Genomic DNA, 22043 nt, shown 5'->3' with positions numbered 1-22043 from the left:
GGGCAGAGCCCTTTCTGAGGCTGTTTTGGCCTTTAAGGGAGGACTTACTGGGGCCAGACCCAGAAGCAATCACCAGATGACTTGATACTGCATGACTTGCATGAGTCACCCAAGCCTGGCTGCTTGCTATTGTTCAAGAGCAGTGCACCCAAAAAAACCATTGTTGGTTAGAGTTTCAGGGTATGATGTGGGAGAACCACGTTTAAATCACCACCCAGCTCACTAGGTCACTTTAATGCAATCACACACTCTTAGCCAAAATTAGGGCCCTTTTCACAATGCTTACCTGCTGCCACAACGACGCAAAATATCGCACAAAAAATGCGGAACATCATGTTTTCTCGCACGAGATTTGTGCAACGTCGTTGCGACAGCAAGTAAGCAGTGTGAAAAGGGCCTAGGATTGTTGTGAGGATAATAGGGAGGCAAAGAGAATGATATAGGCTGCTTTGGGGCCCCCATTATGGAGAAAGGCAGTATATAAATGATGTAAGAAACATAGGTGAAAATGAGAGGGGCAGATAAAAGGTATGTTTTTAGTGGGTTTGAAGGAGAGAAGGACATAGGGAAAGGTGAGCATATGGAGGCTGCCATGAGGAGGGAAAGAGGAAACAGTGTAGGGATGGGTATACAGGGAAAAGTGAAGTACCCCTCCCCGACGAGTCCTTGCAGGTTCCCCTCAGCTGGCACCAGGGCCTTTTTTCAGCTGGAACACGGTGGAACGGAGTTCTGGAACCTCTTGAAAATGGCAGCGCGGAGGGCAATCCCAACTCCCCTCTGTCTGGAGATCAGGGGGCGGGGCCACCAGCCATGTGACCATTTTCTCTGAGGGCAACCCATTGAGTTCCGCCACCTCTTTCCCCAGAAAAAAGCCCTGGCTGGCACCATGCAAATAGGCCATAAGAGAGAGCTTGTCTGGGGGGGGGGGGAGGTAAAGATGGGGGGGACAAAGGTGGGTGGGAAGGAGAGAAGGAAGTAAGAAAAGGGAGAGAGGCTATGAGGGCAGGGCAGGGGGAAAGGATATGATGGGGAAGGAGAAAATGAGATTCCCCCATAAGCCCTTGTTGTTCCCCAGTTGTTCTTATCTATTATATGTTCTTATATTCTTGTTGGTTTTATTTAGGGCTGCCAGCTCCAGGTTGGGAAATTCCTGGAGGTTTTGGTAGTAGAGCCAGGGCAGGGTGGGTTTGGGGGAGGGGAGGGATCACAGTGAGGTATAACGCCCTCTGAAGCAGCCATTTTCTCCAGGATAATTGATCTCTGTGACATGGAGGTCAGTTGTAATTCTAGGAGATCTTCAGCTACCACCCAGCAGTTGGGCAACCTTGGTTTTATTGACAAGAGTTCTGAAATGAATTAAAATCTCTTCTAAGTTCTGATTTACTGAAGTGTAGGTGTCTGTATTTTGAGAAGTTTTTTGTGACTCATTTGTTTCTAATAAGTGCAGAAATGTGCTAAAACTTTCTTCAGCATTTAGCAGGCTCAGTGCAACCCTAAACAAAGATTACTTATAAAACTGTTCAAATCAGGTTGGTAAAGAGACAAACATAGAATTTATCTTTATTCTACCTGTGGACACCATTGGAATTCTGACAGAATCACAAAATGGCTGCTGCAGGAGGCAGAGACACACACGCACAGAAAGCTCAAGTGCAAGGGAGAAAGAGGATAATTTAATAAATTCACTGGGAAAGAGGTGGGAGACACTAAACCCAACATGTGGTAGGAGCTGCCACTGAAAAAATGTTTTTAATCTGCTCAGCCAATTGGATTTCCAGTGGCCAATCAGAAGCCCTGCTGGGTGAGTGCCCCACCTGGCCCCACCCATTTTCTGAACACACTTGGAGGGCACCACATTAGGTTTCCGTGAGCATCATGGGAAGAACATTGCAGGCTACTGGTTTAACAGATGTCTGCGAACCCACAAAGGAGGAGGAAAAACTAAAATGACCCTTTCACATAAGACGGTGGATAAAACCATCCTGGAAAAAACTCCAAGCCGTTATCTGCAAATTTGAGTGGACTCTTTTATTCTGCCTTTGAACAGGGTTTAGAACACTGCTCTTTGTCTTTGTCAACAAGATTTATTTCAGTATGATGTAATAATAACTTTTTTGAATCCTTCAAAATAGTGACTTTGAAAACCAGGTCAGAAATAACATGAGTTCTATATATGAGGTATGCTCAATGACAAACCGGCAAGGTGCGTTTACTGTTCTAATAGATTTGAAGGTCTCTCTTCTCTCTGGGAAATAACTGAGAATTGTGCTATTGTTGAACAGTTGTTGAGATTATTGTCTACCCTTTCACCTTGCAGACTAGAAATTTTTTCAGTACAGTTGCTTTCACACTTCTTCTGAAATGAACTCTGAAGTAAATTTGGTGTGGCACTTCTGTGTGAATACAGCTTCAGCCATCATGCGAAACTATGGTTTAACTAAATAAAATATTCTCAGTTGATCATCCAAACATGGGCCATGCTGCTAACTATGGGCAGTTAGTAAGTCAGTTAGTTAGAGAGACAGTGTGGTATAGGAGTCAGGGTGCTTGGTTAGGATCTGGGAGACCCTGCCATGGAAGCTTGTTGGATGACCTTGGCCAGTCACACACCCTCAGCCTGGTCTACCTCATAGGGTTGGTGCAAAGGTGAAATGGAGAAGAGAATGGTGTAAGCCACTTTAGTTCCCTGTTGGGGAAAAAAGCATTGTATAAATGATTTTTTTTTAAGTTAAGGCCCATCAAACCAGGATCTGATATCATGGATTAAGGTTGGTTTACTAATCTTAACTATGGTTTTTCATTATGAATTCATTCTGTATGTGTGTTTGTTCATACATGTATGTCCTACATTTCTAGGAATGTTAATGAATATAAAAAAGTATTTTGAAAAGATTAATGTGATTTCTTGGTTGGGTTTCACACATCCCTCTGCTGAAGGTGAAACTAGGCATGGCGAGGGATGCCGTGTAAGACAGCTTCTCACCTTAATCTCACCTGTCTCCCCTCCTCAATGTAACCTCCAGCTCAAGGGCTCGACGATCCAAGCATTGTTTTTTCGGTTCAAGGCCCCTCTTCCTTCTTTCAGTCATGGAAAAGCTGGTGAAACCCAAACTCTTGTTTCTGTTTCCTTTTCTTTCAGCTCAGCTCAGTGCCCAGGCGACAAACCATGAAGAATGGAGAGTTCGGCTCCCCTCACCCGTATACTCCTTGGAGGTTGGATAGGTCTTCCACCCCATAGTCCCACTTCCTATATCAAGGGTCCCCAACCTATTTGAGACTGTCAGTTCTGAAATTCTGACACAGGATAGTGGTCACACAACCACACCAGGAAGTGTCAGCAATCACCATGGCCCCCTAGAGATGCCTTGTTGGGGATCCCTCTTATATAGAAAGAGTAACTATACAAGGCTGTCAGAAGTGTAAAGGGGACAAAGTGCCCTGGGGCCCCACAAGGCTGAGGTCCTCCGATGTCTAAAATTAGGAGGCCAACAAAGTTATAATTGTCTTGTTTCTGACTTGTCTAAAATTAGGAGGCCAGCAAAGTTGTACCTGGCTGATTCTGCACACGTTGGATAATGCACCTTCAATGCACTTTATCAATCGTTTGAGGTGGATTTTTTGTTCCGCACACACAAAAATCCGTTCTAAGTGATCTATAAAGAGGATTGGAAGTGCATTATCCAACGTGTGCTGAATCACTCCCTGTCTTGTCTCTGACCTTTGATCTTCAAGGCAGGGGCTTCCAGAGTCAAATAAGAAACCTTTTTGCCTATCTATTCATGGCTAATAGTTAATTTATCACTGCTAAATACTACCTACCAAACTATGTAATACATTATTACATTGATTGTCCATGTGCTTAAATATACTGGCTTCCATCCTACCATTCCACTCACTCAAGTCTGAAAACTTCTGCCAGCCTAAGGATCTTTCTTGCAAGCAAAATCTCTCTGAAATTCCATTGCTGTGGGACTTGCTTGATACAATTATACCGATCCCCCTGAAGAAGTGAAGGCGAAATGTGTAGGGGCCATTTAACTGAATAAAATAATTCTTCTCCCCACTGAACCATTTTTGTTTGTTTTTGCTGCATCTTCTGTTTTCGCACTACTAGGATACAAACTGAGATGTCTACTGTCAGATTCGGGTGGGGGTGGGGTGAGAGAAGGACCCCCCCCCCAAACTGTGTATAGCTACCTCTCTGCAACTCTGGTGTCTGTCTCTGTAATGTCTCCTTTGGTCCATATTTCTTGGGCAAATAAAAATTCCTTATAATATAGTATCTTAGAAGATTAGCCAATGCTTTGAAAACTAATAATGCTGTTGATTTAGGAGGATACAAAATAATGTTTAGCTCCAGGCAAATAGTTTTGACATGGAAAGCAAACTGGTGCTACATGGGCGAAGAACATTTCTTTGAACACTGAAATCTGGCCTCATCCGGCAACCGAGTGTCGGCAGCCACTGCTTTTCTTTCCCCCTATTTATAGCAAGGCATCTGAGTGCTCGTGTTCTTGTGACTGTGATTCTGTGAATGTTCACAGTAGGTAGTTCTTGCACCTCAGTAATTGTAAAAGTAAAAGATTATTCCATTTTCATCACAGAAGTTGCCATCAGTTCTCAGTTTTGGACTTGCCAATTTTTTGAGCCGACACCCTATCATACAGTCACATAACATCTATCGGCTAGAATACTACACCGAGATAAGTGCAAACCATGCTTTATTTTGCTCTGTGGCCATTGACCGCTTCTTGATATTGGCTGTAACATCTTTTTTTTTGCCACAGGTGATATAGTTAAAATTAGCTGGATTTTTAAACATTCCATCATTATCAAGCCTGAATATTCTACAATTTAACATCAGCACAATTTATCCATATTTCTATGAAACCTGCCATGGAGAGTCCACAGAGTGAGGTCCACGATAGCACAAATTTCTGAACCACCTATTGAACAATGGCTGTGTTACAGCAACTGAAAGAAATGCATTAAAGTGTGTAAATTCCTTATTTCCAACTGTTTTTGAACCTATGAAAAAATCAAACCAATCATACTTTCAACCTTTCCAATTTCAATTTCTCAATTTAAATTTGCTCAAAAATTCAAGGATGTTGCTGGGATTTCTTGCTTGCTACTTTAGGGGAAATCCATGGAGCATTCTTGAAGTTCTGAAGCTTTAATTTTTGAAGTTGTATGGGAGTGATGTACACTATGTGTTTGAAAACAGCAGTGGGTGAGTAGAGGACTGGGAAATGTCTGATTGGCAGGGTGGAGCCCTTTGCACAAGTAAACATGCCCTAGAAGGCTTGCAGAAGCCAATAGGTGGGGAAAGGGGTGCTGTTTGGGCATATAACAAGTGTGCATGTTGTGTTTGCCATGCTGCTGCAGAGTGTTGTGATGGATACGGATTGACCTGGTGGCTGACTCTGGGATGACCTTCGGATCTGACTGTTCTCTCTTGTGACAAACACAGTGACTTTTGCATTGTTCATTGATGACACCAAGAAGCCTGTTTTGTTTGGGCTGTGAATTTTGTTGAGAGTCAAGGCAAGACTGGTCCAGAGAGTAAGCTTAGCTCAGAAACTGTCAACAGAACGAAAGCAGATCTGGGCAAAGACTGTGCTCTGGAAACAAAGGAGCAGCACCTAGTTTGACTTTAATTGGCTCTATTACTTTGCACAACACCTTGCATTTATTTCAAGCATTGCTCACTCAGAGATTGTACAATGCTTCCTATTTGCTCTCAGCCTCCAAGGGACTTGTATTTCTTGTTTGGCATTTGGGATGGTTTGGGGTGGACTTTGGGTGATTTCTGTGGCTCAGCCCCGCAATGTTGTCACATTGGCAGTTCAGCCCTGAGGTGCCTAAAGGACACAGGACAGGGGTGGGGGCAGCATCCGCAGGGAATGGTGCAGGGTCATTCGGTCACCATGCCACCCGCTCCCATGCCACCCGCTACCGCTTCTGCTCTTGGGGGTACTCGTTCCTCATTCCAACACAGAGGGGGGGGGGGAGAGAGCATGGACTAAAAAAAGAAAGAGAGAGGGGGATAAAGAGAGAGGAAGGAAGAAGAGAGAGAGAGGTATGTTCAAAATCGGTACACGGGCACCCACATTTTTGTAAATAAACGTCTATCTTGGACCCAAACCGTTTTTCTAAAGATCAAAATAAGAATTCATAAAAGAGCAGTTCTTCTTCTACTTGTGAAGTCAAAGCAGATACAGGGAAGATCATTTAATGTCTTTTACAGAGGGCCTTTACTTCTGACGTCTGCATAGGGTTGCCAGGTGACCACCAGTTGTGGGCAAACTCCCAGCGGTTTGCCCCCATCGACCGATTAATTGGCAGAAGGAGGCAAGCCACGTGGTGATTTCCCACCACCGGCAAGCATCCTGGGCACGCAGGCACACCACCCTCTACAACCTGCCCTGATGGTGTCGCTTCTGGGAAGTAACGTTGTCACATGGGGGTGAGTGAGGTCACACACAAACTTCACGCCAGAGCTAACCCCTCTTTTTACTAATATCGGCAGACACCTGCTTCTGTAATTTTATTTTATTTATTAAATTTTCTTAATTTCTTTGAGCAAATTAGCACTCTTACAATAACACCAGGAATGGTAAAAATAGTACAAGGTGTAATAACAGCAATTTAATTTGTTTAAAAAAAACAATGACTGCTGCAATCAGTTTAGTGATTAACAACTGGAACTATAAGAACTACGTCTGCAACAACCCAGCCCTGTGGCGCAGATGCCAACAGAGCAGATTCAGAGCTGCTCAACACAAATTTGAGAATGACTGTCGAGACTATCCAATCAGGAGCTCACCCCGTATCTGACTACAGGGGCGAGGTAAACTCACTAGGCGACTGTGTTCCTCTTGAAGTTCTCACTGCATGTTTTACACACATCCACCTATTGTGGGATGTGAGAGGCAGTTGGGTGCAGTGGTTATGAGCAGTGGGACTCTAAACCGGGTTTGATCCTCACTCCTCCACTTGAAGCCAGCTGGGTGACCTTGGGTCACTCACAGCTTCTCAGAGCTCTCTCAGCCCCACCCACCTCAAAGATTGCTGTGGGGATAATAATAGCATACTTTGTAAACCACTCTGAGTGGGTGTTGTCCTGAAGGGTGGTATATCACAGAGTTGGAAGGGGCCATACAGACCATCTAGTCCAACCCCTTGCCCAATGCAGGATGAGCCTAAAGCATCCCTGATAAATATTCATCCAGCCTCTTCTTGAAAACTGCCAGTGAAGGGGAACTCACCACCCTCCCTAGGCAGCTGACTCCACCTTTCAACTACTTTGACTGTGAAAAAGTTTTTCCTAATATCCAGCCGGTACCTTTCTGCATGTAATTTACGCCCGTTGCTTCGAGTCCTATCCTCTGCTGCCAACTGAAACAGCTCCTTGCCCTCCTCCAAATGACAGCCTTTCAAATACTTAAAGAGAGCAATCATGTCCCCCTCAACCTCCTCTTCTCCAAACTAAACATTCCCAAGGCCCTTAGCCTTTCCTCGTAGGGCTCAGTCTCCAGACCCCTGATCATCCTCGTCGCTCTCCTCTGCACCCTCTCGATTTTGTCCACATCCTTTTTGAAGTGAGGCCTCCAGAACTGCACACAGTACTCCAGGTGTGGCCTGACCAGGGAAATATAGAGAGGGGCTTTGACCTCCTGTGATTCCAATGCAATGGCCCTTTTCATACAACCCAAGACTGAGTTTGCCTTTTTTGCCACCAATCTGATGAAACGCCATTGACCACCACTCTTTGGGTGTGGTTCTCTAACCAGCTCCCTATCCACTGAACTATCCTATAGTCCAGTCTGCAGTCTTCCAGTTTATCCCTTAGAATGTCATGGGGAATCTTATTAAAAGATTTACTGAAACCCAGATAAATCACATTGACAGAGTTCCCATGATCCAATAAGCTCGTCACTCGATCAAAGAAGGAAACCAGGTTGGTGTGACAAGATCTGTTGGGGACAAAACCATGTTGACTTCCTCAGATCACTAAGCAGTTCTTCAGATGCTATAAATTGAATGTTGTTGTTGTTGGCTACCCTATCCCAATAGCTGCATTTTTTATTTTACAGTTCTGATATCAATTATGATCACATTCTCAAACTTGCTGTATTTCTAGGTCATCTCCGCAGAAAAACAAGACATGCATTTTCCACATCTGAATCTGACTCACAGCACTGAAAGGATAAGACGGTGCACTCCTGGTTCTGAATAAAGGCAACACAGTACTTAGAATTCAGGAAGATTTATTTGCTTGGAAAGGCCCTTAGTATTGGTTTAAAAAAACGTGGAGAAGTGTGGAAGTGTATTGAAAAGAGAGTGATAGAAAGAGAAAAAAGAACCTTATCAATGGCTGAAAGAGAACGAAAGACGGCATGCTGAGGGCACACTTGATCGTCTGAGCAATTTACTGCGAAGTGCCACTTGTACAAGGCATGCCACAGAGCTATTGGTTTGAAAGGTTAATGACTGCAGCAATCACAGTTTCACTCTGCAGCAAAGAGAGATGACAGAAAGCCAGTTACGAAATGGAGCTCTCCCACTGGGACAGCGGCTGGGCAATGATTCATCAGCAACCGCGCTGAAGGTTGGGAAGCTGAAAAAGGCTGAGAGCCTTTCAAGCCAGAGGAGAGGAGGGCCCCATTGAAATGGTTTCCCAATTGCAATGGATGACCCCCCCCCCTCAAAATTTCCTAAATTACTCAGCTGGAAGTTTAGTGTATCTTCTGTCAATAGCGATTTTAGTTATTGGATAATTTGCCTCTTGCTCTGTTCTATTTGTTATCCCCGTCCTTTTTTAGTTTAGTGTCTGCTTTGCCAATTATAACTCTATAGTATACAAATCACAACTTAATTGCAACATGTGCATGGATATAATCAGGGCTTTTTTTCTGGGAAAAGAGGTGGTGGAACTCAGTGGGTTGCCCTCAGAGAAAATGGTCACATAGCTGGTGGCCCCGCCCCCTGATCTCCAGGCAGAGGGGAGTTGAGATTGTCCTCCACGCCGTTCAGTGGTGCGGAGGGCAATGTAAACTCCCCTCTGTCTGGAGATCAGGGGGCGAGGCCACCAGCCATGTGACCATTTTCAAAAGGTTTCGGAACTCCGTTCCACCGCGTTCCTGCTGAAAAAAAGCCCTGGATATGATGCATATCAAAAAGCAACATAACACCTCGCAAATAGAGATATCTATACATATGTTTACTTGTTTCATGTATCTATATATGGCTGTCTCCCTGGGTGTTTGAGGCAGTTTTCAAGTTTTTTAAAAAATTGAGGACACTACGATAATATAAAGAACAATACTATACAACAATAAGATAATATAAAACAATAGTGGTAAAAATCTACAAACTCAGAGCATAGTGATTCAATTGACTTTAAATGTCTTTAGCAAAGAAAAACAAAAGCAACTGTAACAACAGGCAAACTCAAAAACATTAAAAAATAACAAGCAACTCAAATATAGCTATCTAATCTGCAATTTACAAATGCCTGAGCAAATAAAATAATTGGAACGGTGCTGAATTCATTTGGTGGTAGTCAGAGGATTAGGGGAAGGGAATTCCACAAATGGGATGCCACCACAGAGAAGGCCGTGTTTTTATTGGCCAACCAGCTCACCTCTAAAGAGGGGAACACATCGAACAGAGGCTCAGATGATGATTTCAAACCTCTGGCAAGCTCATATGGGATGACCCCATAATAGGAATAGGAGGCCCTTTACACCATAACCGACCGTCTCAAAAATGTGTCTTTCACCTTGAGCCTGAAAGGCTCGATAACGCCCAAAATGATTACCCCCCACCCTCACCAAGGAATCAGAGATAATTTAGTTGATTAATCTACCCAATAAATTACGTACCATGAATTATTATTATAGTGTGTAGGAGAGATGACCAGTTTCACACAGTTTTTAAACTCTACCTTTGACACAACACTATTACAGCATCTAATTCCAGAGAAGTAGATAGCTGTGTGTTAGTCTAACATCGGAACACAGAGCTATAAGGGTCATCTAGTCCAACCTCCTGCACAATGCAGGAAATTCACAACTAGTTCTGTGGCACCTAGTTCTGTGGCACCTTCCAACAGAAGCTTTTGGTAGTCGGAGCTCACGTATAGACTGTTGTTGCTGTATAATTTTAAAGCCATCAGCTGTCCCTAGCACTAGGTAACTTCTTGTGTGGCTTCATTTGAACAGAGTAGATCAAGTGAAGGGTGACATAGAAAAGAAGATTGACTTGCCAGGGGATTTTTGATCAACAACTAAAAGCACGTGGCCAGGTACAGTCTGATATCCAGTACAGGTGCCTAACAAGAGCTCCATTTCCACAGCATCAATTCTCTCTGAACCAGGATGATATCCATTTAACATCATAGAGATATGCGCCCTTTGGAGGAATACACCCATTACTATGTGTGATCCAAAAGAAGCATGAACTTGGGAGGTGGGGCAACAGGGAAGAGCCTGTTAGATGGCTAGCAGAAACTGAAAAAGGTCTGGCTGAGCCTGTATCTCCAACCTCACAGAAATTTAAGGCGTGGGTGCCCAGAGGGCATGAGCCCTTGGGGGTGAGCTGGAGGGCAGGAGCCAAAGGGCTCTTGTCCTTTGGGTCTTAGTCTAAGGAGCAAAGACTAGAGCTTAGTGCAAGATCTGGTGGAGAGAAACAGAGGAGAAGACTTGCTCTTCAGTCGGAAGCCTCCCCCCTTTCTCTTGTTTCTGTTCTTTTTTCCTTTGCACTTCAAACTGTTTTGGGTTCCCATTGGGGAAAAATTCGGGATATAATTGATTAAGTAAATAGTCTGTGTCCGTGTGGCCCATTTTCCATTTCAGCCCAGATTCATACCAAAGTAGCCGGAGCGGAAGGGAGAAAATTCTCTTTTTAACCTCCTCTCAGAACCTCAGAGCTGGTGGCTTTTACACCCAGCTGTAAGAATGCACTCTGCCAACACAATGACTCACCACAAGCAATAAAAAAGGATTACTGACAAAAGAGATGAGAACCCTATCATAAGTTTAGAACAAATACTGAAACCTTGAATAAGGTGAAATTAGAGATCGCTTATTGAAGGGAATGATTAGCACACTCAAGCAGTCACGATAATACTCAAAAAACCAAACAGCCCACGTTGAGATACAAATACTGCAGCTGTGCGATGTGCATCGCTCAAGAAAGGAGAGGCCAAAGGCCAAAGCGGGTAAGCGGGAAGGTGAGATGGGCTCAAAGCTACCCATCCATGCAGGATCCAGTCACAGGACGAAGGCCTGAGGTATGTGGGGAGAGGATCCCAAATGACTAGGCAGCCAATAATGCAAAAGGATAATCCAAAGGAAAACAAAGCAGGGGCATGTGATGGAAGGTCCAGAGTCCAGTACCTTGTCCCTCACGGAAAAGAAGGCCAGAGTAGGTCCAAGTGCACTTGCAAGGGTTCCAGCAAGTACCCCTATGAGTCTCTCTACATCAGACGAATTACACAAGGATGCCCAAGTGAAGAGAGATGCAATGTTAGCCAGGAAGACAAGTTTTAAAAGGCAAATTGGAGGCTCTGTGAAATTGACAGATCCTTCAGGGAGGTGAAGAGGAAATAGACAAACCCTCTGAGGAGCAATCTTTGCTGGCTCTAGAGAGGTGAAACTGACAGAGCCTTCTGATCTGTCTTTTTAACTATCCTTCCCGGCTAACATTGCGTCTCTCTTCACTTGAGCATCCTTGTGTAATTCATCTCATGTAGAGAGAGTTTAAGAGCCGAAACAGACGTGACGCATTTCACATGCCGTCCACACGATTGCACTTACACGTGTCTCCAGCGGGTTTTGCTGTTCACGTGCTGCCCGTGTGTTTCGGCACCCCCCCTACACGCGTTCGCGGTCGACCGTCCACGGGTTCTCGGCTGTACTTCTGTGACGCGCTTCCCTTGGCGCATGCTCACAGGAAAATGGCCGAGAAATAGGCCATCAGTTGCTGCACCTGAAGTGGCCGGCAGGTGGCGTCATGCATTGATCGTCACTATAAGTTGGCATCGCGTCATAGCACTCTATGCGCGCTGTCCGGGTTTGCCGACGCTTGTTGGGGTTTGCTGAAAGGGCTGTTCGAAGTGACGCGGGGTGCCAGCCCCAAGAGCAGCGGGCAGGTCCTGCACCCGGCATGACCAGAGCCCGCCACACGCTGACTGGCCGCATGTGTGCAGGACCCACGGCTGTGCAGACACCTGTTGGCGTCTCCGTCCTGAAGGACTGGGCTCCCCGGTCCTGTGCCCGCCGATTCTGTTACGTCTTGAGGGCCGGCTCCCCGCCTGCATGTCCGCCCAATGAACATTTTGCTGACATTCAATTCCCTGGATGGTCCAATCCACCTTTCTTTGTGGTGGGGGCGGATCTTGGGGTTGCCGAATCGGGGCGCCTTGTGATGATTGACGTGTTCCGCATCCCCTCGGGGTGCGTGGAGTGTGGCTGTGGACCGTTCGCCGAGGGGATATAACAGTCCTTCCAGACGCGAACGCGCCGCACAGCGTGGAGCGATGCCGCCTCGTGTCCGAGCGCGCAGCCCCTGGCGTCGGTTCGAGGTCCGCATGCTGCTCACAGCGATCCTGCGCATGGGCTACGCGGGGGAGCTAATGCGCGGGGCGCGGGCACGTGCACTGCACGCCTGGGAGGCGCTCTCCCGCGGCCTGGCGGTGTCGGGCGTCGCGCGCTCGCCACAGGAATGCCGTGGGAAGTTCCGCCAGCTCCGGGACCGCTTCCTGCGCTGGCGCCAGGGGGGTCAGCTCCGACCACCGCCACACCACCGCGCAATGGAGCGCCTTCAGGAGGAGTCTGAACGGTTGGCGGCGGCGGGCCAGCAGCCGAGAGGTGAGCAGCTTTTCCGCTTTGCGCGCTTTGCGCCGGCCCTGACTTTATTCGCACGCCCCCTTTGCCGGTGGGGGACAAAAAAGAGCGCGGTGCGCCGGCTTGGCGGGCCAGGGGAGCGCGGCGCTGGAGTGTCTTGACTGTTTGCTCTTCTGCAGGGGAGGAGCACGGGGCAGAGATCATATCCGTGACCAGTGGAGAGGAGGCGGAGGAGGTGCCGGGCGCGGTTGTCCTCCGTGCGCCGCCATCATCGCCCACCGGAGTGGTGGCGGATAGCCCGATCCGCCCTGAGTCCGCCACAACCATGGAGCAAGGTGGGTCTGCAGGTGTGACACGGATGTGCGGATGAGGGCGGGGGAGGGCTCCCCCCTGCCGCGGCCAGGGCGCTTGATGGGCCTGGCGTTGGCAGAAGTGAATTTTTTGCCCGCCCTTGAAATCCCTGAACACATAACGTTTTGTACCGGCACAGACTCATCCGGTTCCAGCGCGGGGACTTCGCGGGATGAGGGGCGCAGGGCAGAGCTGGAGCGGGAGGCTGTGCCCATAACAGTGCGTGGGCAGGTCGCGGTGGAGGCCTGCCTCAGAGTGTGTAAGTGGGGTGCCATTTCTGCTTCGAGAGGCGGGTGGGCCATCAGGGTTTTGGGCCACTGGCGACGGCGAAGATCTGCGGCTATGTGGTGGCCGCGGTATTGATCACCGTGCCGGCAAGATCCATTGTCCTATGTTTCCCCAATGGAGACAGGTGGGGGGGAAGGGAACCCATTACTGGAGATGGGGTGAGATGGCGGGTGCGTGGCTCTCATTGTGCTCTCTCCTGCAGTGAACCGAACCGAGGCGGCGGTGACCAGGATGGCGGAGGAGATCACGGCTATTGGTCAAGCGGTCCAGGACATGCGCCGGGACATGGCCACACTGCTGGGGAGGGGGGGGGGGCGGGTGACGGTGCACACTCATAAAGAGAGCCTGCTGTGATTGGGGTTTGTTCAAGGTTGTTTTGTAAATAAATGTTTCTTGTATCCCTGTTTACAGTCGTTTCGTGAGGAGACCCCCCCACCCCCCACCTCCAGGGGCCACACTACCCTGCGCGTGCCTGGACATGTCCCAAGCTGAGAGGGACAAGGGGCTGGGGAAGCCTTCAGGTGGCTCTTGCCAGGCAGAGGGGGCACACATAGCACCCATCTTTGGCATGCAGGCTTGCTCCCTTCTCCTTTGAGGCCTACTGGCTCTTGCCAGGCAGAGGGGGCACACATGGCACCCATCTTTGGCATGCAGGCTTGCTCCCTTCTCCTTTGAGGCCTACTGGGTGGGTGCCTGGCGTAGGACGGGCGAGAAGCGTGCCTGGACATGTCCCAAGCTGAGAGGGAAAAAGGGGCTGGGGAAGCCTTCAGGTGGCTCTTGCCAGGCAGAGGGGGCACACATAGCACCCATCTTTGGCATGCAGGCTTGCTCCCTTCTCCTTTGAGGCCTACTGGCTCTTGCCAGGCAGAGGGGGCACACATGGCACCCATCTTTGGCATGCAGGCTTGCTCCCTTCTCCTTTGAGGCCTACTGGGTGGGTGCCTGGCGTAGGACGGGCGAGAAGCGTGCCTGGACATGTCCCAAGCTGAGAGGGAAAAAGGGGCTGGGGAAGCCTTCAGGTGGCTCTTGCCAGGCAGAGGGGGCACACATAGCACCCATCTTTGGCATGCAGGCTTGCTCCCTTCTCCTTTGAGGCCTACTGGCTCTTGCCAGGCAGAGGGGGCACACATAGCACCCATCTTTGGCATGCAGGCTTGCTCCCTTCTCCTTTGAGGCCTACTGGGTGGGTGCCTGGCGTGGGTCGGGCGAGGTGCGTGCCTGGACATGTCCCAAGCTGAGACGGAAAAAGGGGCTGGGGAAGCCTTCAGGTGGCTCTTGCCAGGCAGAGGGGGCACACATAGCATCCATCTTTGGCATGCAGGCTTGCTCCCTTCTCCTTTGAGGCCTACTGGGTGGGTGCCTGGCGTGGGTCGGGCGAGGTGCGTGCCTGGACATGCCCCAAGCTGAGAGGGACAAGGGGCTGGGGAAGCCTTCAGGTGGCTCTTGCCAGGCAGAGGGGGCACACATAGCACCCATCTTTGGCATGCAGGCTTGCTCCCTTCTCCTTTGAGGCCTACTGGGTGGGTGCCTGGCGTGGGTCGGGCGAGGTGCGTGCCTGGACATGTCCCAAGCTGAGACGGAAAAAGGGGCTGGGGAAGCCTTCAGGTGGCTCTTGCCAGGCAGAGGGGGCACACATAGCACCCATCTTTGGCATGCAGGCTTGCTCCCTTCTCCTTTGAGGCCTACTGGGTGGGTGCCTGGCGTGGGTCGGGCGAGGTGCGTGCCTGGACATGTCCCAAGCTGAGAGGGACAAGGGGCTGGGGAAGCCTTCAGGTGGCTCTTGCCAGGCAGAGGGGGCACACATAGCACCCATCTTTGGCATGCAGGCTTGCTCCCTTCTCCTTTGAGGCCTACTGGCTCTTGCCAGGCAGAGGGGGCACACATAGCACCCATCTTTGGCATGCAGGCTTGCTCCCTTCTCCTTTGAGGCCTACTGGGTGGGTGCCTGGCGTGGGTCGGGCGAGGTGCGTGCCTGGACATGTCCCAAGCTGAGAGGGAAAAAGGGGCTGGGGAAGCCTTCAGGTGGCTCTTGCCAGGCAGAGGGGGCACACATAGCACCCATCTTTGGCATGCAGGCTTGCTCCCTTCTCCTTTGAGGCCTACTGGCTCTTGCCAGGCAGAGGGGGCACACATAGCACCCATCTTTGGCATGCAGGCTTGCTCCCTTCTCCTTTGAGGCCTACTGGGTGGGTGCCTGGCGTGGGTCGGGCGAGGTGCGTGCCTGGACATGTCCCAAGCTGAGAGGGAAAAAGGGGCTGGGGAAGCCTTCAGGTGGCTCTTGCCAGGCAGAGGGGGCACACATAGCACCCATCTTTGGCATGCAGGCTTGCTCCCTTCTCCTTTGAGGCCTACTGGGTGGGTGCCTGGCGTGGGTCGGGCGAGGTGCGTGCCTGGACATGTCCCAAGCTGAGAGGGACAAGGGGCTGGGGAAGCCTCGCCCGTGCACTCCCCCCAAGCCCTGGGCGGGCCCTGGGATTTCGGAAAGTCCCGTGTGTGTTTCTCACAAACATGTTCTCCCCTCCCCAAGTGAAGACATGTCTGTGTTTGCCTGTGTTTGTCAAAGGCATGCCCCCCCCCAGTGGACAAGCACCAACCAATGGACAGGGCCCCCCGCCCCGCTTCGAAGCCCTCAGGCAGCCGGGCAAGATCCCGGAGTGCGGGGGGGAGCCAGGGGGGCCATCTCTGACACGAAGCCAAACAGTCATCCAATCTTTTGAGGCCCGCGTTGGAGGCCCCCAGACCAGTCCATTGCGCGTCACCTGCTCGCTCGCAAGCTGCAGGCAATAGCGCCATCTAGCAGTCATTGAGAGGTCCACAGCCCCCGGGATGGTAAAAATAGCCGCTCTGTTCTGGGAACTCGCTGGTCGTCAGGAGGGGCACGTGCAGACGCGGACACACAATCACAGGTCTGGTGCGGGCAGGACACGCGCCGAAATTCTGAAACAGCCACGGGCGGGCCGAAACAGACGGGAGCGCGGACACGTGCGCAACCACGTGTAGTTCTTAACGTCTGTTTCGGCTCTAAGTGAAAGTAGACTGGGGACAGATTCAGGTTTCCGTTGTAGAGTCAAAGGGCTGAGTTCTACAATAAAAGGTTCTTTTTCTTCCAGGATTGGGGGCCAAAAAGAGGGCTTCTAGAGGAAAAAAGAGAGTTCTGGGGACATTTCCAAATAAGGGCAGAGGGGAGAGGTGTGTTGGAGCCAAACCACACATTTAATTTTTAAAGAGTTGGGTCTGGGGTCCTCAGATCAACCCAAGTTCCTTGCAGCTGCACTGCAACTGCAGAAAACAGCTTTTAAAAAATAAAGGAGCTGAGACTGGCTAGGAATGCCGCTGCAGAAAGAGAAAGATCTCCTGCCTCTCCTCCCAAGCTGTTTTTGCTGCCTGCTAATGCAGTTCTCAGCACTGTTTTAGAATGGGAAAATGGCTGGGGGGGAACCCTTTCTCCCCCCATGGTGGCATTCCACTGCCAGCAAGGGGGGGGGCTACCTGGTCCTGCCTTTCTCGGCTTTGTATGTCAGATGCCTCGAAACTCATTTTCAGACCCTCCGAGGACTGGCAACTGTACTCAGCCACCATGATGGAGGAAGAAAAAGCAAGCCCAACAACTTGGAAAATGATGGTAGCAAATCCTGGCAGAACCGTCATAATTGCACAAAGCGGGGCGGGGGGAGCATGGAGTGAGGAGGAGGGGAGGAAATGCAGAAGTGTTAGATGTCAATTTATTCTCCAGACCTTAGGCATGAACTCAAATAAGCCAGTAAAAAAGGTATGGATCCAGTCCATTCTAAGTCTCACTGAATTAATTTATTTCATGAACATAAATCCCAGTTAAAAGTATTCAATTTTAGTTAGATCTGTGAGCTAAATTACATGAAACGAATTATACGAGGATGTTCAAGTGAATGGAGACGTGATGTTAGCCGGGAAGCATAGTTTGAATTTCACCTCTCTCTACAGAGCTGGCAAAGATCGCTCCTCAGAGGGTTTGTTAATAATTGACAGAGCCTTCTGAGAAGCAAAGAGGAAATTATGAAACCCTCTCAGGAGCGATCTTTGCCGACTCTGTAGAGAGGTGAAATTAACAATTTGTCTCACGTAGTTTAGCTCTGGGATAGAGTTTGAGTGCAGGGCCTTGGGAGGGCACACCCCTATGTGTGGTGCATTTTTTTTCAGAGGTTTTGCCATTTACTCTTCTCGCTCCTTCTGCAGTCTTACAATACAGGCCTGACATGAACCACCCATAGAAAATATTACTGAAGACTTCGAGTCAAGTTCAAAGTCACATTTTGAACCCTCATCATGTTTTGGTAAAGATATAACATCAATAGGTATCACTTTCTAACATTACAGTTTACAGCCTTGGTACTTAAATCGGTTCCATTCTTGCCCATTCTTCACAGCCATCCCTGTTATAGCAAAGTCAATCTAAGAACACTTTTCGCTGTCATTTCTAGTAAAGGTGTCCAGTGATGTCACTGTCGTGTTCCAAAATCAAAAGATGCACAGCCAAACGATGAGAGGCTTGGACTGGACCTTAAAGCACATTGCAGTCATGCAAAACTCTAATTTTAATAAACAACACGGGACCACGGAAAGGAGGTTGAATTCATTACCGCATGATTTCACCTATCAGAAATTGTGGTGGGAAATGCTATCAAGTTACAGCTGACTTATGGTGACCCCCTCATGGGGATTTCAAAGTAAGAGACATTCAGAAGTGGATTGCTGGGGCATGCCTCTGCATAGCAATCCTGGAATTCCTTGTGGGTTTCCCATCCAAGGACTGACCAGGGCCGATCCTTTCCTAGTCTTTGGCTGATTCCGCACACATTGGATAATGCACTTTCAATGCACTTTATCAATCGTTTGAGGTGCATTTTTTGTTCCGCACACAAAAAAATCTGTTCCAAATGATCTATAAAGAGGATTGGAAGTGCATTATCCAACTTGTGCGGAATCACTCTTTATTAACAATAATTTCCTTTGACCTGAGGTCTTAAACCGACCAGGGCCAACCCTGCTGAGTTTCCAAGACCTGGTGAGATCAGGCTAACCCGGCCCCTCTAAATAAGGCCATTATTCCTGGAAGGGGGGGAAAAAAGATAGTATCCATTTTTTCCCTTCTAAGGCCAATAATAATATAGAAGGGGTGTGTTTTGATAGGTGAAACCTTGCAGGCAGTAGGGAAAAGAACCCCCGGCTTCCTTTCCCACATCACTTCTGCAGCCCAGATCTCCGGCGCCCACCCTCCCTGCCCATTCCGTCTCCATTTTTCTTCCCTATGAGACATCTCTGTCTGGTCTCCTTCTACTGGAACGATTCCTCATCTCTTTTCCTAGGACTTTCCGATTGCGTTGGCTTCTTGCCTTCTTGACAACATGATCCAGACACATCCTCTGTCCTCCCTCCATCCTTTCTCACATGAAGACATTCAGCCAGTCACTACTACTAAAAGTGTCACCGCCACCTTCACAAAATTACTAAGCATGTTACAATGTTGACGACAGGGTCCAATCACCTTGTGGTTACTTCATGACATCATGACAATCAGGCCCAGTCCCTGCTCTCCTGGAGCCTGTTGCCATGACCTCACTGCAAAGTCAACACAAACCACTCACATTTTTGAAACCTCTGTATAGGATCTGAAGCTCCTTCTTTGTGAATTTGCTCTGGGCTTCCAAGAGTTCCAGGGTTTCAGGCCGATGCCGGGCGGTGGCCGTTTCCATTTCATCTTCTACACTGTCTGTGGGACCAAACGGAAAGAAATGTCAGCAGGAAATAACTAGCTCATATATACTCCTCAGCTGTCAACTGAGGAGTAAAGAAGAGTTAACAAAGACTATAAACAGCCAGTTCATCATGGTAAGGGCATTGAACATAACTCCATGCAACTGGGCATCTTTATTAAAATTATACTACTACTTCCACTGCTACTGCTGGTGGACTTTGGTTCTTCTTATCCTTACTATTTCTGCTTCTATAACCTCATTTTTAAAAATTCCGCCTTGCAAAATCATCTGTGGTACAGACTCCAGATACTGGCTGCTTCCACACACATTGGATAATCCACTTTCAATACTCTTTAGTGAACATTTGGAACTGCTTTTCCATGCGTGGAACAAAAAATCCACTTCCAAAGGATTGCTAAAGTGCATTGAAAGTGCATTATTCAGTGTGTGTGGAAATGGCCACTGAGACCTTTTATTTTGAACCGTTCATGACTTCAGTATCTGTCTTTTGAAGTAGAAACATGAATGTCTGATCTGGGCATGCTTACTCAAGAGTAAGTCACACTGAAGACAATGAGATTATTCTTCTCGCTGAACGTACTTTTTAGGAAAGAAACCCCACATAAGATAACGTGAAGGGGTTTGGAATGTAAATCAGCTGCCATCCCTTCGGTATCACAAATACACAACGGTAAATAGAATGTTCATATCATCTCAAATCACTACAAATTCCGTGCTTTCCCCCAATCAAAACAGCTCGTTCGTTCAGCTTCAAGCATGCATAATCAAGTAATGTACACAACTTGTGAGCAAACCACCTAGAATATAGCTTAGTGCTCCATTGAAAACTAAATAGATACTGTTGCCTTCAGACATAATATTAAACGACAATTTAATTAAAATAAGTATGGGAAATATGAGAGTACAAACATTTGCCATTATCATAACTATGGTTACTTAGGGACCATCAAATCTAAGCTATAGTGGTTTATTAACCATAGCTAGTCTTAACCAGGGCTTTTTTCCAGCTGGAACGTGGTGGGACGGAGTTCTGGAACCTCTTGAAAATGGTCACATGGCTGGTGGCCCCGCCCCCTGATCTCCAGACAGAGGGGAGTTGAGATTGCCCTCCGCGCCGCCGAGTGGCGCAGAGGGCAATCTAAACTCCCCTCTGTCTGGAGATCAGGGGGTGGGGCCACCAGCCATGTGACCATTTTCTCCGAGGGCAACCCACTGAGTTCCACCACCTCTTTTCCCAGAAAAAAAAGCCCTGATCTTAACTACAGTTTTGCATGAAGAATGAATCCAGACATTGTGGCTTAATCCTGGCTTGCTCCCTATGTCTGCTCTGTACTACAGAGATGCCTGCTCAGGAAAAAAAATACGATGAAACCAGAATCTACTAAAGAAACTCAGGAGCTGAGTAGCTGCCTGTGAACCAAATTGTGGCTTCATGTGCCTAGAGGAAGAAATGGGGATCAAGGGATGAGCCTTGGTCTGGTTTAAGTCATTCCTCATGGAACAGACTCTTGGAATGGCCTCAAAGGATAGTTAGGGACCAACTATCTGCAGAATGGGAAATATCATGTGGACACAGTGCACAATCTTATCCCTCATGTTGTTCAACCTCTATGTAAAGCCTTCTGGAGAACTCATTTGTAGCTATGGAATTGGTTGCCATCAATATGCAGATGATACTATCCAAATTACCGTGGAATGCAGTAGAGACCTTAGGTTGCTGTTTGATTGCTGTGGTCAAATAGCTGAAAGCAAACAAATTGAAACTGAACCCAGACAAGATAGAAGTAATGCTGGTTGGGAAGGCCGCGATCTTGAAGGATATTGTACTTTGGAGTTGGACTAGATGACCCTAGAGCTCCCTTCCCACCCTATGATTCTGTGATTCTAAGATTCTCACTTTTGATGGAGTTCGTTTGATCCTTGCAGACTCAGACAAGAGCCTAGGGGTTACACTGGGTCCTGTGTTACTGCTAGAAAAGCAAATGAAGGTGACTGCAAAAACTGTTTTGCACAAGCTCAGCCTAGCCTGGAAGATGGTCCCCTACCTCGACACAGCCGATTTGAACCCTGGATCCATGCCACGGTAACATCGAGACGTGACTACTGCAATGTACTGTACATTGGTCTCCCCTCTAAGTTAACTCTGAGACTCCAGTTGGTGCAGAACGCTGCAGCTCAGCTATTATCGGGAGCTAGGAGAACCACAAATATTACTCCCACTCTACAGCAATTCAATTGGCTTCCTATCAGTTACTGAACCCAATTCACGGTATTGGCTATCACCTACAAAGCTCTCCACAGCCTTGGCCCATTGTATCCACGGGACTGCCTCTCTCCCTGCATTCCACCATGACAACTTCGCTCACCTGAAGAGGGTCTTCTGCAGGTGCCACCCTACACAGGGGCAAACAATAGACTTCACTACTATTGCTATAAGTATGATCTTACTGGGTAGTTCCTATGTTGTTTTAATATATCAGTCATGGAATCTTTAAACCTTTCTTTTAATTCTTTCTTTCTCTTTAAATCTTGCTAATTGTATGTATTTACCCATTACATGCAGGGCTTTTTTTCAGCTGGAACGCAGTGGAATGGAGTTCTGGAACCGCTTGAAAATGGTCACATGGTTGGTGGCCCCACCCCCTTATCTCCAGGCAGAGGGGAGTTTCGATTGCTCTCCACACCGTGTGGTACGGAGGGCAATCGAAACTCCCCTCTTTCTGGTGATCAGGGGGCAGGGCCACCAGCCATGTGACCATTTTCACCGAGAGCGATTTAAACTTTTAAAAACTCCCCC

General features: G+C 48.2%; 1 protein-coding gene across 3 annotated transcripts in view; it reads right to left on the bottom strand.

Annotated features, from left to right (window-relative positions):
- Positions 1–22043, bottom strand: part of KCNIP4 (potassium voltage-gated channel interacting protein 4) — a 408354-nt gene that overhangs the window by 50144 nt on the left and 336167 nt on the right. For all 3 annotated transcript variants that reach the window (XM_054999384.1, XM_054999383.1, XM_054999381.1), the window contains exon 2: positions 19115–19239. In XM_054999384.1, the coding sequence (XP_054855359.1) occupies positions 19115–19239 (125 nt within the window). The remainder of the gene's footprint in view (positions 1–19114; positions 19240–22043) is intronic.

The sequence above is a fragment of the Eublepharis macularius genome, chromosome 15 (genome assembly GCF_028583425.1).
Source record: "Eublepharis macularius isolate TG4126 chromosome 15, MPM_Emac_v1.0, whole genome shotgun sequence".
Classification (NCBI taxonomy): Eukaryota; Metazoa; Chordata; class Lepidosauria; order Squamata; family Eublepharidae; genus Eublepharis; species Eublepharis macularius.
This window is presented reverse-complemented; position numbering and strand designations above follow the sequence as displayed.